Raw genomic sequence first — 16,593 nt, forward strand, 5'->3', positions numbered from 1 at the left:
CGTGGTTACAAAATGCTACACAAATAAACAAAAATAAATGCTAAATACTATCATTATTATTACTACCACCAAGATTGGCATTTAAGCTTGGCAACACGTTCCAAACAAAGTTGGAACACGAAAGCATTTACCACTTTGTAACACTGCCAGTCCTCCTCGCAATACTTAAAAAAGATGTTTTGGAGTTGAAGATACCAAGTGTTGCGGACGTGGCATTGCAAAGTCTTCCCAACTTGTCCTGATTTGCTGTTGTACATTCATGGAAGTGATGTTTCCTCAGTATCCCCCTCAAACTTATACTATAATAATACTATTCCTGTTATTATCATGATCACCTCCTCTATTTATGCAGTATTAAAAACTGTGTAGATTCTAAATGGAAAGTGTTGTGACTGATATATTAGATTTAAAGGTTTTAGCTCTCCAGCCCCAGTTGCAAGCCAAACAAGGTGGTTTAAGACCTTGGAATGACCTGGAACCTTCTTTTCCTGGCCTCGAAAAAAAGTTCATCTTTGTACCAAAACCTGGTGAGTGAAGCAAAGGAAATTAAAGTGATGTCCGTGTGTGTGTGTGTGTGTGTGTGTGTGTGTGTGTGTGTGTGTGTGTGTGTGTGTGTGTGTGTGTGTGTGTGTGTGTGTGTGTGTGTGTGTGTGTGTGTGTGTGAGAGAGAGAGTGAGTGAGTGAGTGTGAGAGAGAGAGAGAGAGAGAGAGAGAGAGAGAGAGAGAGAGAGAGAGAAATAAATTCAATTGAACAATCCAAACTTGTTTCTTTACTAAATTATAAAATTAATTTATACATTTATCTATATGCCACAGCATATGTCTTTGTTAAAGAGAATAAGACAAAGTCTTTCACATGAAAGTACGCATTTTTAATGTGCGACATCATCCTGTAATGTAACTGAATCTCTGCTGTTTCTAACAAACCAAACCGTGGGAAAATCAGGTAAAAAATTTGGGGAGTTATGGATTATTGTAGTTGGGGATATACGCCTTCTGCAGTACAAATAAATGCATTGGCCATTTTTTATATACAGACCATTTGCTCTGTGTTCTACACACCATAAACAGTATTTTGATTGAAGCTGGCAAATTTGGCAGCATTTGGTCCATCCATTAATGATAGCGCATTTTGAGTTGTTTTGGCTATTCTAAAATAAATTTAAAGATATGAAATACTTTTTCTAAGAGGTGCTTTATCATCCTTTTTGGTCTAACAGTAAAACAGCACTTTGTAGGACACTCAGGGAAAATCTACATGAAATTTTGAGCAATTTGTACCTTTGAAATTCAAAGAAAACGTGCTTTACAGTGCCATCTAGTGACATAGTTCCACCTGCTTGATTTCATGCTGTTCAGTGATTCAATTACTGAGAAATTGCATCATGAAATAAAGAGCATCATACATGGTCAAACTCAAAGCCATGACATTTGCAAACAGAGCAACAAAGTTTAAGGTTTCCGGCCCAGTTATTGAGATTCACAACCTAAAGAACATTTTGACACCAATCGGGATGTGCTATGTCAAAAATCCAGAAACAAGTTCATTCGGGCCAATCCTGCATATGTTGCAATATTGCGGAAAAAAATTCCAAGCACAAATGAGCATGGCGTGCACCGTTAGAACGAGCTCATAAAGTTTTCCCATGGTTGATCCCATGGATCAAAAGTTATTGGTGGTAACATGCTTTTATTAATTATAGTGCCACCTAGAGCTTTTCACTAGCCATTTTTTTTATATGGCAAGTTTTTCCTGACATCTACCAACCCTGTCAAATTCACATTTCAGCTCCGTCTAGTTTAGGCTGCCCAAATACTTTTTTGTGCCTAGAAGAAGAAAAAAATCAGCACAAAAACAGGGTCCTTCGTTCAGCTTCACTGGTGCTTGGACCCTAATAAATAACATTTAATAAAATTAAATCAAATTGAAATCACCGGTTTCAGTAAGCAGCTCCTGTTTTGGGACAAAGTAACTGAAACAATGTTCTAACTGCCACAAAGGTGGTGTAACGTTGTCTTTGTGAAATTAAAGGTCCATTGTGGTGTTTTTGTTTTGTTTCTTACATTTGTTAATCAGCTTTTTAATGCCGTTGTATGAACAGGTTTCAACCCTGCCCAAAAATTGAGTCATTCCTTGTCTTTCTTGGTTGCCTATAAAAGTACAGTTGAACAGCTAAATAGTTGAAAAAGTAATAACATTTAGTCAATGAAGGCGGTTGCATGAGAGGAAATGCACCTGGCATAAGTTCTGCCAGGAAGACTCAGATTTCAAAGCTTTCTTTCAGATTCAGCTCATCAGTAAGAGCTGTGTGTCGAATAGGAAGCAGCTGGAAACCTGCACATGATTTAAAAATGTTAGTCCTAACTCACATCTCTACTGCTTACAGTCACTGACCTAAAACACTTCCTCCTCCACCCCAATGCCACCAGTCAGTCCCTGTCTGATGCCCACACCACAGAGATTTACTTATCCCTATCGTGACAGTGACTTCCACCAAAGACTGTTCTAACATTCTATGTGATATTACAATGGATTAAAATGTGTTTCTTTTTCCTCAGTATGTAGGGCACAACAGAAGATTTGCTGCATCGAGTCAGAATTGTGTGAATTTTTCATCTTAAATCATGCAGGTTGTGTTATTTGATCAGTATTCATTCTTTGAGAAGTGCCCTTACTTGTTAAGTGTTCAAAAAAAGTGACACCAGATGTTGCACTTTAGCAGAAAAGCAAGTATCAGGAGGAAAAATACATTTTCTCTACTTCACTGGCAACAAAAGTAAGATTCACAATCACATTAAAAATAGTTGGCCTGCTGGTTGATGACTCAGACATTAATGAAAGACTCCGATGTACCAGCAGTGCTTGAGTTTGCAGCTTGTGACAGACGGTAGACATCTAAAAAGACAAAAAGTACATTATTGATTAAAATAGTTGATTGAAATCAGCAGAAAAGACTGTAAAGTAAAAAAAATCTGCTTACTTCTTCTTCCAGGTAATCTCCAGATAAAGTTTAGTGTACTGGAAGAGGAAACACCACCACTTGTACTCTGGAACAAAAACCAATCATTTCAAAAATATTAAATTAATTTGGTGCAGCTACATTTCCAGATTATATCACAGCATCGTGCAAATCAAATGTGCCAAGTTGTAAGTACGGAACGTGTCATAGGTTGGAGGATGAAATAAAAACAGTCTTTACTTGTGTTGGATTGGAGCGTGTGCTTAATGTTGGTAACGTCCGTGCAAGGACAGCTCGGATCTACAAAACCAATTAAATTTACATCAATGTCAGTCAACGATCACATAACATTGTGTTATATTTAATAATGTTATGTGTTTAATATGCAGATACCTTTGAATCAAAAATTGTTCCAAATAGTAAAATAAAAAAACCCTGAAGAGAGAAAAAATGGCTTAATAAATACAACACAGAATAAAATGTTTGGTTTTACACACACACACACACACACAAAACTATGAAATAATAAATAAACAATTGCATTCAAACTTTTGGCACTCCTTGAAAAATTACATATCATGACAATTTTTTGTTTTTAAGTCTGGCCTCATTGTGCAAAATCATTTTTTTAAATGATGCACTTAAATTTCAAAGTGAAATCAAATCTCTCAAGCATTCATTCTTTCATTCATTTTCTGCCGCTTATCCAGGTCCACAATGGCAGCAGACCAAGCAGCTCGTCCGACATTTCCCTATCCTCAGCCAAGTCCTCTACCTCCTCCTGGGAGATCCCAATCCAGCTGGGAGACACAATCCCTCCAGCGTATCCTGGGTCTTCCCGGGCCTCCCTCCAGTTAAACGTACATGGAAAACCTCTTGAGTGAGAAAACCAGGGGACATCTTCAGCATTCTCACCGTACCCCTGAGTGTAAGCCCAAATACCCAACAAAGGAATCTCAATTTCACCGTTTGTATCTGTGGCCTCGTTCTTTCCATCATTACCCCAAGTACATGATCATATGTGAGGATAGAAACAGAAATCGAGAGTCTTGTCTTCTGGCTCAGCTCTTTCTTCAACACGACGGTCCAGTACAGGACCTCAGAGGCAGCTCCAGTATCGATCCCACACTCCAACATATCCCCACTCTTGAACAAGACTGAGATACTTGAACTCCTTCACTTAGGCCAATAACTTGTTGTGTGTTGGGGGGTGTGGCTGGACATTTTGTTGTTCTTTTCTTTTCTTTGCTCTCCAGGTGGTATGAAAACTGATTTGTCTGTGGAGAAGGTGCTGGCTGAAGAGTCCTTCACCCTCATCAACATTATGTGCAGCACCTGTGGATGGTGCTCAAGGGCAACCTTAAAGACTTTCAGCTGAAGCAGATAATGAGATGGCGTTCTGCATTTAATCCATGTGTGATTCAAGCAGAATTGCCGGGAACTCGACCTTGTGATGTTCGTTTGTGAGACACTGAGGACCGCGCCTGGGTTTGACACATCGTGCCTGTGAAGGAAGGAAGGGTGAGGGACACATGCTGTCAGCACACATCTGAGGTGATTAATTGTTTGACTAATTGTTGATAGTAACTTGGTATTTTGTTACGCAGTAGATTTGAATTGTGATGAGAATTGTGCAGCTCGCTTCTCACTGCCGTGGCGTGTGGAATGGTAATCCTCCACCTGTTGTGAGAAGCTGCTCATTTACATAAAGCTTAAATACAGACCTGAATGTGTTGCTGATAGTGTGTGCCTTTTGAAGGATATTGGTTGTAGCTGCTGACTTACCTCACCTTTTCTATCCTTCGCAGAGAGTCGGTTTGTCGTGTCCACCTGGGGGGGTTTTGGCGGTAAAGTGAGTCCAGAAGCGTCGGGCTTCGATCCTTTTAGGCGCTGGAGAGCGTGCCAGCCTTCACTCCACCAGACTGACGCATCTTTTGTTCATACACTTTGTTATGCACCAGAGGGTGGAAAAAATAAATTGTTTTGTTATTGGAACCGCTTTCTGGTTATTTTAGCGCTGGGTTCCGTCAGACGCAGGTCCGCTCCTCAACCCGCGTCGACACATAACAATAACTCTTCCCAACTCTCCCCAACTCTCTCACCCAAGATCAAATATCTCAAATGTTGTGTAAAAAAACAAAATAATTTGAGATAAAGTATATTCACCCTTTAACATAACACCAACACCTTTCCATTCAACAGACATTAAACAAGTCAGGATGGACATGAATATTTCTAAGTGAGTGCATGTCCCTTGGAATTCATGTCAATCAATGAATAGGACTGAATGCAGTATTTTAAAAGTATTTTGAAGGAGCAGTGTTGGATCCAAATTATTACGTAGCTCATGTTGACATTTGTTTTCACTTTGAGATTAAAACTTATCATTTTAAAGATAAATGAACAAACACAAAATCTGTATAAACAGGCCAGACTTTTAAGAATGCTGTTATCATTAAAACCGAAACAGTATTATTTTACAGAGTTCACCAAAACTGCACACACCACATAACCAAATACACTGAACAAATATTAAATGCCGCACGTTTGTGTTCACTCCCATTTTTCATGAGTTGAATTCAAAGATCTAAAATGTTTTCTATATACACAAAATACCTATTTCTTTCAAATATTGCTCACAAATCTGCCTAAATCTGTGTTAATGAGCACTTCTCTTTTGCCAAGATAATCATCCCACCTCATAGGTGTGCCTTAGGCTGGCCACAATAAAAGGCCACTCTGAAATGTGCAGTTTTGCTTTTTTGGGGGGGTCTGGGGGGGTCAGAAAACCAGCCAGTATCTAGCGTGACCACCATTTGCCTCACACAGTGCAACACATCTCCTTCACATATAGTTGATCATCAGCCAGACGCCATTGAATGTGAGCATTTGCCCACTCAAGTTGGTTACGATGATGGACCGCAGTCAGGTCGAGACTCCGATGAGGATGACAAGCATGCAGACGAGATTCCCTGAGATGGTTTCTGACAGTTTTTGCAAAAATTCTTTGGTTCTGCAAACCTGTTGATGCAGCAGCTGTCCAGGTGGCTGGTCTCAGATGATCTTGGAGATGAACATGCTGGATGTGGAGGTCGTAGGCTGGTGGAGGCCAGTTGGATATACTGCCAAATTGTCTGACACGCCTTTGGACGGCTTATGGTAGAGAAATGAACATTCAATTCACGGACAAGCGCTCTGGTGGACATTCCAGCAGTCAGCATGCCCAATTGCATGCTCCTTCAAAACTGGTGACAACTGTGGCATTGTGCTGTGCGATAAAACTGCACATTTCAGAGGGGCCTTTTATTGTGGCCAGCCTAAGGCACACCTATGCAATAATCATGCTGTCTAATCACCATCTTGATATGCCACACCTGTGAGGTGGGATGGATTCTCTCAGCAAAGGAGAAGTGCTCACTAACACAGATTTAGACAGATTTGTGAACAATATTTGAGAGAAATAGGTATTTTGTGTATATAGAAAATGTTTTAGATCTGTGAGTTCAGCTAATGACAAATGAGAGCAAAAACAAAAGTGCTGCATTTATATTTTTGTTCAGTGTATATGGCAACAGTACATTTCAGCTCAATCAGTGTATTTCTCAATAAGAAAGTACCTGCAGTGAATTGAGGAAGGCAAAGGCAATATGGATTCCTTTATTTGTTGGCGACGTCATGGTTCCGACTCCCAAACCCCAAGTCAGTCCAAACAAAGGAGCCAAAAAGGCCACACATCGAAGAATGACTATCAGTGCATTCTTTTCACCTGGCTGGGAAGCATCTCCAGCACCTCTTCTCAGCATTTTAATTAAAACCACGATTAGGATTATGAAGTTGATTAAGACTATGACTAAGGCAGGAACTACAAAGGCCAACAGGGCCATGGACTCGTGCCAGTTGAGCCAACAGGCCTCAGACCTCCTGATGTACATGTTTCCTGGTGCAGTGACAGCAACTGTAACAACAGCTATAATTAAAGGGCAACCGTAGCCCAAGCTGAATCCGACAGCCAACATGGCTTTCTTGGACATGTGGGAGAAGACCAGGAGTGTGCGGTAAAGCAGGAGAAGTGCTGACACAAGCATCCAAAAGAACAGGGCAAGGTAAAAGAAGTGCATAAAAAATGTCGCAGTGCTACATGGTCCAACTGGAGTATGATAGTCTTCTCCTGGGTTTTCGCCAGGATTTTTAGCAATCGCAGTGCCAATGATGAAGCAGATGTCCGCAATCAACAGCGCCAGTGCAATATTAACAATTGAAACATGGCGCATGAAAGCAGTGCTGTTCCTGGTCACCGTTTTCCAAACATATCCTTCAATAATGAGACAAATAAGTAGGCTTGCCAACGATATCCCCACTCCAATATAAGTGATGATATCCAAAATCAGTCTGAGCGACTCAGGGATGCCGGTTCCCATCAGAACTGAGAAGGAGGTGAGATGGCTGCAGTTGCATGTTATGATATTGTCTATGTCAGAGACAAATGTGCATCCTTCATGGTCCCATGCACCAAGATCATCAAGAAGTCTGAAGTTCCAGAAGACGCACTGTGCATTTTGCGTCAGGGAGTTGTTCACTTTGGTAAACCTCATGGTGACATTATGAATCGTTGCATTTGTTGAGACAAGCATCACAGCAGCGTTGATGGTGTCATTGAGAGTTTTGTTGGTGGTAACACTGAAGCTGCTGACATTGAAGCTAGCGTTCCGTGGTGGTAGGGCATTACGCAAGGTGGCAAAGACAATGGTGGTGATAAAAATGTCAACGGTATTTGTGTTTGGAATGTCAATGGTGACAGTGGAGTTCAGGTTTGCACTGAAGTAGTTGTCAAAGGTGGTTCTGTTAAGGAGGATGTTTTGAGTTTGAATGGTAAATTCTCCAACCAGCACTTCAGACAGTCTCTCCAAGGAAGCCAGCAAAGTGGAGCTGGCATTCAGGGTTTCATTTGCATTAAGAATGTCCCAAGACCCCCTTGCATCATCACCAATGATGATTTCCACTGTTTCTAGTATATTCTATAGACAAAAAAAAAACAGAGCCATAAATGATCTCACATCTCTGCAGGAAAAAAATACACTGATAAAATACATATATCCATCTCAAAAGTGGATTTGCAGCGGACGGCTGAACTTACCTGCACGACTGTCTCGTTTGCAGAAGTTGTAACACTGGCAATGTTGTTTAGAATGTTAACAACAGCCAGGATGGTTGCAGATGAATTTGTAATTTCTGCTGTGTTGTTCTGGACAACAGCATTTAGTTTCTCAACAAGTTCTGGTACTTCTTTCTCAGCCACATTCTGAAAGAAGTGATGTTATTAGGAAAACAAAAGTGCAACAAATGCTTGCGATTTTCCAATCTCAATTCATTTTATTTTTCCATTTATTTTTTTTTTTTTAGTTTATATAGCACCAAATCACAACAAAGCTGCCTCAAGGCGCCTCACACAAGTAAGGTCTAACCTTACTAACCCCTAGTGCAAGAACACAGGCATCAGTCGTAAGGAAAAACTCCCTCTGATACTGAGAAAGAAACCTCAAGCAGACCAGAGTCAAACGGGTGACCCACTGCTTAGACGATTCTACCAAAAAGGTATAACAATTGACGAGAGTCCATGCAGGCGTCCAGTCCACCGTCGGTGGGGGGGGGTGTCATCGAGCCACTCAGTGGATCTGTTCCTGCATCAGAGTCCGTTCTGCGTCCGTTGCAGAAATCACCTAAACTTTAAGGATCTCAGGCAAACACAATGAAAGGAACATGTCACTGGGAATTCCCCAGAATGTGACATCATTGTGGCACTTCCCTGTGCTGTAAGGACAGGAGGTGGTTCACATCTCATGGATAGTACATGAGAAGCTGGCTATATTTGCTGCTCTCTCCCTTTTGGTTTTATTCAAACAGCTGTAAATTTGTCACGTCACAAAAACCAAAGTTGCTCCAACTTCCCTGGATGAGCACAGTACAATAGTGAGCAGGCTCTGCAGTAGTGAATTGTATTTTTCATAAAGAATTAGTTGCAAACTGTAGAAGGTCGCCTACCTGTGACTCAATCAACAACTCGTTGACTTCTATTAGGATACAAGTGTCCTCCTTCAGTTTCCACTTCCCATTGCTCTCACAGACAGCGGTCTTGCTTCCCTCCTGATCCGGGTCACATTCTATTGTGGAGATGTCACCTGCTTGTCCAATTCCATACTCAGTATCCTTACATACAGCACCTGAAAAATTAAAAATTACAATTAGTGTTACAAAGAGAAGACAGAGATAATCGTTGTTAGCAACATTAATCTTACCCCCTTTGAAAATTGTAATTGTTGTTGTTATTTCGTAGCCTTTTGGGTCATCAACCCTGCATACAAAACTTAAAGGTGTGTCGCAGTTATTCAGGGTGTAATTATGCTGGATGCAATAGTCTCCACTTTTATCAGGAACCACCTCTGCAGACATTTAATAATGTTGAGATTCATTGCAAAAAGAAAAAAAAACTGTATCTCAGGCATTTACAGCATCAATTTGGACTAACTTGTGTCTAAAACCGTTGCATCTCTAAACAGTTTGACTCTGTAGTTGGACTGAACACAGCACACGAGAGGTTCTCTTGGTCCTTCAATGCATCCAACATTAACTCGACTCGGCACTCGCACATTTGGAGCTTGTCTGATCGCCACTCCTTTTTGAAGATCACCTTGTTGTAAGAAATTCAATGCTTTTCCCACCAGAGTACATTCATATCTCCCTGTGAGACAAAGAAATAAATATCAAACAGTGCTGGTGGAATTTTGGGAAACAGACCTCTAAATAACTTAACTGACAAACGTTCTCCTCGTCTGGCTGAATTTTACTTGAGACAGTGTTTACTGTGTTGCTGTGTGACACATGCAACTCACTCTCATCCCATTTAGTCATGGGATCATGAAAAGCAAATTAATTTTGGGACGGGGGGGGGGGGGGGGCGCTATGGGGATTAGGATTACGGTTAGGGAGAAGGGAGAGGGTTAGAAAAAGTAAAATAAAAAAAAACGTCAAGAAAAGGACTCATTTCATGACGGGAGCACAAACAAAAAGCTGTGAGGACACAATGCGCCATAAAATGGCAAAAACTGTGGTCTAAAATATGGACCGATTTGTTAATTGAGATATTTAATCACAAAAGATTTCCAAACCGGTGTAAAAATCAAATCCTTCACCTGCGTCGTGACACCTGGGTAACGGAAAACTGTGGAAAATCCAGGCTTGAGAAAGTAAAGCTCCCACCATATCTTTCATATCTTCACGCAGGTAGATGAACTAATCAGTGAAATTGCCTGCTTTAAGGTGCACAGATAGTTAATATTATTAGTTTTATAATCAAGCATGTGGTGACTTACCGCTGTCAGCGAGAATAACGTTGTTGATGTTTAGTGTCGATGCCCGATTAGATGTAATTATTTCCACCCTGGAATTATCTTTGAGTTTGTTTCCGTTTATTTTCCACACAGAATCAGACAACTGTCCCACATCCAAGTTGTCAGGTTGACTACATGTCACTTTTAGTTTGCTGCCGGTGTAGGTGATGCTTGGAAAGCTGAGTGGCTCAGAACCTTTAAACAAAATTAAAAGGAGCAATAAACACTTGAGTCAATTTAAGAAGAATTTAAAAAACTGATGATCGGATTTGAGTTTTTTTTGTTTGTTTGTTTGTTTATTACTTACTGTTGTAAAATGCAGAAACGCTTCCATTGACTGGAGCAACAACTTTTATTTCTTCTTCAAGTTTTTCATTTGCTGTAATAATTTGACCAGAATTAACTGTTGTTGTCTCCACGGCAAATGAAGCAATTATGCTTCCTGGGCTGGAAAATAAAAATAATCCAAGTTAACTTACTGTCAAATCTCTGCTAATTTTGCCTTCGGCAGAAAATCCTATACCTGTATTTCTGTACAAACAACTTGATGAATCCTGTTAGTCCACTGTACACATCATTTAACTGTGGAATAGATCATGATATATTGATATACTGACATTATAATATTGATGTCATGAACAAAACCATTCATTATGTTTTCATCAGTGTACGTACCACTGGCTCAATCTTTGAAGTAAGTGCCTTGTATTCAGCACTTGTAGGGTCACCCAGTTCTGCTGTGTAAGTTTCATGTAATGTGACTGACATTTCCAGCTGGAATCCTATTTAACAGATGAAAATGAAAATAAATTACAGAGGACTTGGTTGTAATTTTCTATTTTTGTGAGAATTATTTTGACAGTGAACATCCACAGAGTAATATTGTAAAATATAATAATATGACAGAGTGGCTGAAGAAGGATTAAGAGTTGTCACAAGAAAGAACATTGTGTGGAATATTTGAATCTAAAAGTAAACAAGTCAGCCACATGGACAGAAATCCATGTTTTCAGGTAAAGTTTATGTTTACTGTGTCAAATTTAACCCCTTAACGCCTGAATTGATATAGCTGTATATAAAAAAATGTTTTGTGTGTGTTTTTGCCTTTACGTAGATGGTAAATAATGTTGAGATTATTAATTTCACTTTTGCACAAAAAATAAATAGCAATTTTGGTATTTTGGTAATGACTTTATGTTATAATGTTATAATAATAATAATGGTATGTTGCAAATTTGCGACAACAGGCATACTGGTCAATTTGGTATGTTGCATATTTGAGTCAAATATTGTAGCATATATCTTCAATATCAATATCATATCTTCAATATGAAGATAATATACTGTACACGTGACTTTCCCATGACAGATGCCAAAAACACTTACTGGTTACAATAACTGTGGGTGTGGTTAGATCTGGAGGAGGAACAGTTGCTGGGCCTACAAAGAACACATATTAATCACTTGATTAATTAGTGGATACCCATGGAGTGGAATTTTAGTGCACTGGTGCTGATTTTTTTTTTTTTGAGAATCTGAAGGGCTGCATATCACTCTGGAGCCATGACAAAGAAATAAAGTTGATCAGCGATAGCATAACATTACAAGAACGAGTAGTGGAAGCTGATCTTAGAAGAGATGTGAAGATCAGCAAGTAGCAATATGGTTTCACATCAAGAAAGAGCACTACAGATGCAGTGTTTGCACTCAGAGTATGCAGAAGGACAGAAGGGGTTGTGTTGTGTAAACGTCAATGGATGGAGCAAAATGAAACTGAAATATCGTAAAATTTCAAAACAGTTTTAATGAGAGTAGGGAATCATGTCTGTCAGGTTTTTATAATAAAAACCTACTTGTAGCTACAGTGGGCTGAACAGTTGCTGGAGGTGTAGTACCCACATCTGTTGTAGCAATGGGTGTTGAATCTGAAAAGGATATTTTGTTAATTTTTTTTACATTAATGCCATTGATAAGGTCCAGTAGTTGTACTCAAATGAAATTGAAATGTAATAAAATTTCAAACCACTTCGAATCAGAGCAGGGAATCATGTTTGCCATTTCTCTATATAAACACTTACTTACTCATAAACACTTACTAGTAACTGTAGTGGGTAGACCAGTTGTGAGAGGTGTTGTGTTCAAATCTGTTGTCGTAATGGATGTTGAATCTGAAAAGATCAATTTAGTCGCATTGTGCAAGTTTCATACATGGTAAAATTCACTGGATGGAGCAAAATGAAACTGAAACATAGAAAAATTTCAAACCAGTTTAAGTTAAAGCAGGGAATTGTGTTTGCTAGTTCTTCCAAATTAAAACTGATTTCATTAAAATTTAAATTAATGTGAACAGCTTTTCCCGTATTTTATTATAAAAACATACTTGTAACTACAGTGGGTAGACCAGATGAAGGAGATGTACTGTACAAATCTGTTGTCGCTATGGATGTTAAACCTGAAATAGACAGTTTATCAGTATTGTTCAAGGATAACTAACAATAAATATCAATGGATGGAGCAAAATGAAAATGAATAGTAAAATTTCAGAACAGTTTCAATGAGAGCAGGGAATCATGGCTGTTAGTTCTTTATGATAAAAACCTACTTGTAACTACAGTGGGTTGAACAGTTGTTGGAGGTGTAGTACCCACAACCATTGTAGCAATGGATGTTGAATCTGAAAAATACATTTTGTTACATTTTTTTACATTAATGTCATTGATAAGCTCCAGTAGATGTACTCAAATGAACCCTGAAATGTACTAACATTTCAAACCATTTAGAGCAGGGAATCATGTTTGCCATTTCTTTATCATAAACACTTACTCGTGATTGTAGGGGGTAGAACAGTTGTGGAAGGCGTTGTGTCCAAATCTGTTGTTGGAATGGATGTTGAATCTGAAATGAACAATTTATCATCATTATTCATAGAAAATTAATGGTAAAATGTATGATAAACTGAAATACAGTATACAGTATAAATACAGTACAATATATCAGTAGTTTGAGGAAAATGAATGGTAATTTCCAATGGAGGAAGCAAAATGAAACTGAAACACCATAAAATTTCAAACCATTTTTAATCATAGAAGAGAATCATGTTTGCCAATTCTTTATGACAAAATCTTACTTGTAACTATAGTGGGTAGAACAGTTGTGAGAGGCGTTGTGTCCAAATCTGTTGTGGGAATAGATGTTGAATCTGAAAAGAACAATTTATCAGTATTTTGAGGAAAATGAATAGTAATCTCCAGTGGAGGAAGCAAAATTAAACTGAAATACCATAAAATCTCAAACCAATTTTAACCACAGAAGAGAATCATCTTTGCCAATTCTTTATGATAAAATCTTACTTGTAACTACAGCGGGTAGACCAGTTGTGAGAGGCGTTGTGTCCAAATCTGTTGTGGGAATGGATGTTGAATCTGAAATTAACAATTTATCATCATTATTCATCACAAATTCACGGTAAAATGTATGATAAACTGAAATACAGTAAAATTTCGAACCAGTGTTAACTCAAGCAGAGAGTCGTGTTTGCCATTTCTTTCTTATGAAAACTTACTCGTAACTACAGTGGATAGACCAGTTGTGAGAGGCGTTGCGTCCAAATCTGTTGTTGGAATGGATGTTGAATCTGAAATGAACAATTTATCATCATTATTCATAGAAAATTAACGGTAAAATGTATGATAAACTAAAATACAGTATACATTATAAATACAGTACAATATATCAGTAGTTTGAGGAAAATGAATGGTGATTTCCAATGGAGGAAGCAAAATGAAACTGAAACACCATAAAATTTCAAACCATTTTTAACCACAGAAGAAAATCATGTTTGCCAATTCTTTATGATAAAATCTTACTTGTAACTATAGCGGGTAGAACAGTTGTGAGAGGCGTTGTGTCCAAATCTGTTGTGGGAATAGATGTTGAATCTGAAAATAACAATTTATCAGTATTTTGAGGAAAATGAATAGTAATCTCCAGTGGAGGAAGCAAAATTAAACTGAAATACCATAAAATCTCAAACCAATTTTAACCACAGAAGAGAATCATCTTTGCCAATTCTTTATGATAAAATCTTACTTGTAACTACAGCGGGTAGACCAGTTGTGAGAGGCGTTGTGTCCAAATCTGTTGTTGGAATAGATGTTGAATCTGAAATGAACAATTTATCATCATTATTCATAGAAAATTAACGGTAAAATGTATGATAAACTAAAATACAGTATACAGTATAAATACAGTACAATATATCAGTAGTTTGAGGAAAATGAATGGTAATTTCCAATGGAGGAAGCAAAATGACACTGAAACACCATAAAATTTCAAACCATTTTTAATCATAGAAGAGAATCATGTTTGCCAATTCTTTATGATAAAATCTTACTTGTAACTATAGTGGGTAGACCAGTTGTGAGAGGCGTTGTGTCCAAATCTGTTGTTGGAATAGATGTTGAATCTGAAATGAACAATTTATCATCATTATTCATAGAAAATTAACGGTAAAATGTATGATAAACTAAAATACAGTATACAGTATAAATACAGTACAATATATCAGTAGTTTGAGGAAAATGAATGGTAATTTCCAATGGAGGAAGCAAAATGACACTGAAACACCATAAAATTTCAAACCATTTTAATCATAGAAGAGAATCATGTTTGCCAATTCTTTATGATAAATCTTACTTGTAACTATAGTGGGTAGAACAGTTGTGAGAGGCGTTGTGTCCAAATCTGTTGTGGGAATAGATGTTGAATCTGAAAAGAACAATTTATCAGTATTTTGAGGAAAATGAATAGTAATCTCCAATGGAGGAAGCAAAATGAAACTGAAATACCATAAAATCTCAAACCATTTTTAACCACAGAAGAGAATCATGTTTGCCAATTCTTTATGATAAAATCTTACTTGTAACTACAGCGGGTAGACCAGTTGTGAGAGGCGTTGTGTCCAAATCTGTTGTGGGAATGGATTTTGAAACTGAAATTAACAATTTATCATCATTATTCATCACAAAATTAACGGTAAAATGTATGATAAACTGAAATATAGTAAAATTTCAAACAAGTGTTAACTCAAGCAGAGAGTCATGTTTGCCATTTCTTTCTTATGAAAACTTACTCGTAACTACAGTGGGTAGACCAGTTGTGAGAGGCGTTGTGTCCAAATCTGGTGTTGGAATGGATGTTGAATCTGAAATGAACAATTTATCATCATTATTCATAGAAAATTAACGGTAAAATGTATGATAAACTAAAATACAGTATATAGTATAAATACAGTACAATATATCAGTAGTTTGAGGAAAATGAATGGTAATTTCCAATGGAGGAAGCAAAATGAAACTGAAACACCATAAATTTCAAACCATTTTTAATCATAGAAGAGAATCATGTTTGCCAATTCTTTATGACAAAATCTTACTTGTAACTATAGTGGGTAGAACAGTTGTGAGAGGCGTTGTGTCCAAATCTGTTGTGGGAATAGATGTTGAATCTGAAAAGAACAATTTATCAGTATTTTGAGGAAAATGAATAGTAATCTCCAATGGAGGAAGCAAAATGAAACTGAAATACTACAAAATCTCAAACCAATTTTAACCACAGAAGAGAATCATCTTTGCCAATTCTTTATGATAAAATCTTACTTGTAACTACAGCGGGTAGACCAGTTGTGAGAGGCGTTGTGTCCAAATCTGTTGTGGGAATGGATGTTGAAACTGATATTAACAATTTATCATCATTATTCATCAAAAATTAACGGTAAAATGTATGATAAACTGAAATACAGTAAAATTTAGAACCAGTGTTAACTCAAGCAGAGAGTCATGTTTGCCATTTCTTTCTTATGAAAACTTACTCGTAACTACAGTGGGTAGACCAGTTGTGAGAGGCGTTGTGTCCAAATCTGGTGTTGGAATGGATGTTGAATCTGAAATGAACAATTTATCATCATTATTCATAGAAAATTAACGGTAAAATGTATGATAAACTAAAATACAGTATATAGTATAAATACAGTACAATATATCAGTAGTTTGAGGAAAATGAATGGTGATTTCCAATGGAGGAAGCAAAATGAAACTGAAACACCATAAAATTTCAAACCATTTTTAATCATAGAAGAGAATCATGTTTGCCAATTCTTTATGACAAAATCTTACTTGTAACTATAGTGGGTAGAACAGTTGTGAGAGGCGTTGTGTCCAAATCTGTTGTGGGAATAGATGTTGAATCTG

At 37.8% G+C, this 16,593-nt stretch overlaps 1 protein-coding gene across 1 annotated transcript in view; it reads right to left on the reverse strand.

Annotated features, from left to right (window-relative positions):
* Window positions 1-740: 740 nt before the first annotated feature.
* LOC117502798 (uncharacterized threonine-rich GPI-anchored glycoprotein PJ4664.02-like) overlaps window positions 741-16,593 on the reverse strand; it is a 41,855-nt gene continuing 26,002 nt past the window's right edge. The window contains exons 27-58 of the mRNA XM_034161908.1: window positions 16,519-16,590; window positions 16,215-16,286; window positions 16,003-16,050; window positions 15,780-15,851; window positions 15,477-15,548; window positions 15,264-15,311; window positions 15,041-15,112; window positions 14,746-14,810; window positions 14,435-14,506; window positions 14,212-14,283; window positions 13,908-13,979; window positions 13,696-13,767; window positions 13,473-13,544; window positions 13,169-13,240; window positions 12,948-13,019; window positions 12,726-12,797; window positions 12,442-12,513; window positions 12,199-12,270; window positions 11,732-11,785; window positions 11,021-11,127; window positions 10,869-10,927; window positions 10,653-10,792; window positions 10,328-10,540; window positions 9,484-9,696; window positions 9,254-9,397; window positions 9,000-9,178; window positions 8,095-8,259; window positions 6,578-7,975; window positions 3,354-3,395; window positions 3,201-3,260; window positions 2,982-3,048; window positions 741-2,896 (exon numbers count right to left, since the gene is read on the reverse strand). Coding sequence (XP_034017799.1) covers window positions 2,826-2,896; window positions 2,982-3,048; window positions 3,201-3,260; window positions 3,354-3,395; window positions 6,578-7,975; window positions 8,095-8,259; window positions 9,000-9,178; window positions 9,254-9,397; window positions 9,484-9,696; window positions 10,328-10,540; window positions 10,653-10,792; window positions 10,869-10,927; window positions 11,021-11,127; window positions 11,732-11,785; window positions 12,199-12,270; window positions 12,442-12,513; window positions 12,726-12,797; window positions 12,948-13,019; window positions 13,169-13,240; window positions 13,473-13,544; window positions 13,696-13,767; window positions 13,908-13,979; window positions 14,212-14,283; window positions 14,435-14,506; window positions 14,746-14,810; window positions 15,041-15,112; window positions 15,264-15,311; window positions 15,477-15,548; window positions 15,780-15,851; window positions 16,003-16,050; window positions 16,215-16,286; window positions 16,519-16,590 — 4,153 coding nt within the window. The 3' untranslated portion in view covers window positions 741-2,825. The remainder of the gene's footprint in view (window positions 2,897-2,981; window positions 3,049-3,200; window positions 3,261-3,353; window positions 3,396-6,577; window positions 7,976-8,094; window positions 8,260-8,999; window positions 9,179-9,253; window positions 9,398-9,483; window positions 9,697-10,327; window positions 10,541-10,652; window positions 10,793-10,868; window positions 10,928-11,020; window positions 11,128-11,731; window positions 11,786-12,198; window positions 12,271-12,441; window positions 12,514-12,725; window positions 12,798-12,947; window positions 13,020-13,168; window positions 13,241-13,472; window positions 13,545-13,695; window positions 13,768-13,907; window positions 13,980-14,211; window positions 14,284-14,434; window positions 14,507-14,745; window positions 14,811-15,040; window positions 15,113-15,263; window positions 15,312-15,476; window positions 15,549-15,779; window positions 15,852-16,002; window positions 16,051-16,214; window positions 16,287-16,518; window positions 16,591-16,593) is intronic.

This window comes from Thalassophryne amazonica, chromosome 21 (genome assembly GCF_902500255.1).
Source record: "Thalassophryne amazonica chromosome 21, fThaAma1.1, whole genome shotgun sequence".
Taxonomy (NCBI): Eukaryota; Metazoa; Chordata; class Actinopteri; order Batrachoidiformes; family Batrachoididae; genus Thalassophryne; species Thalassophryne amazonica.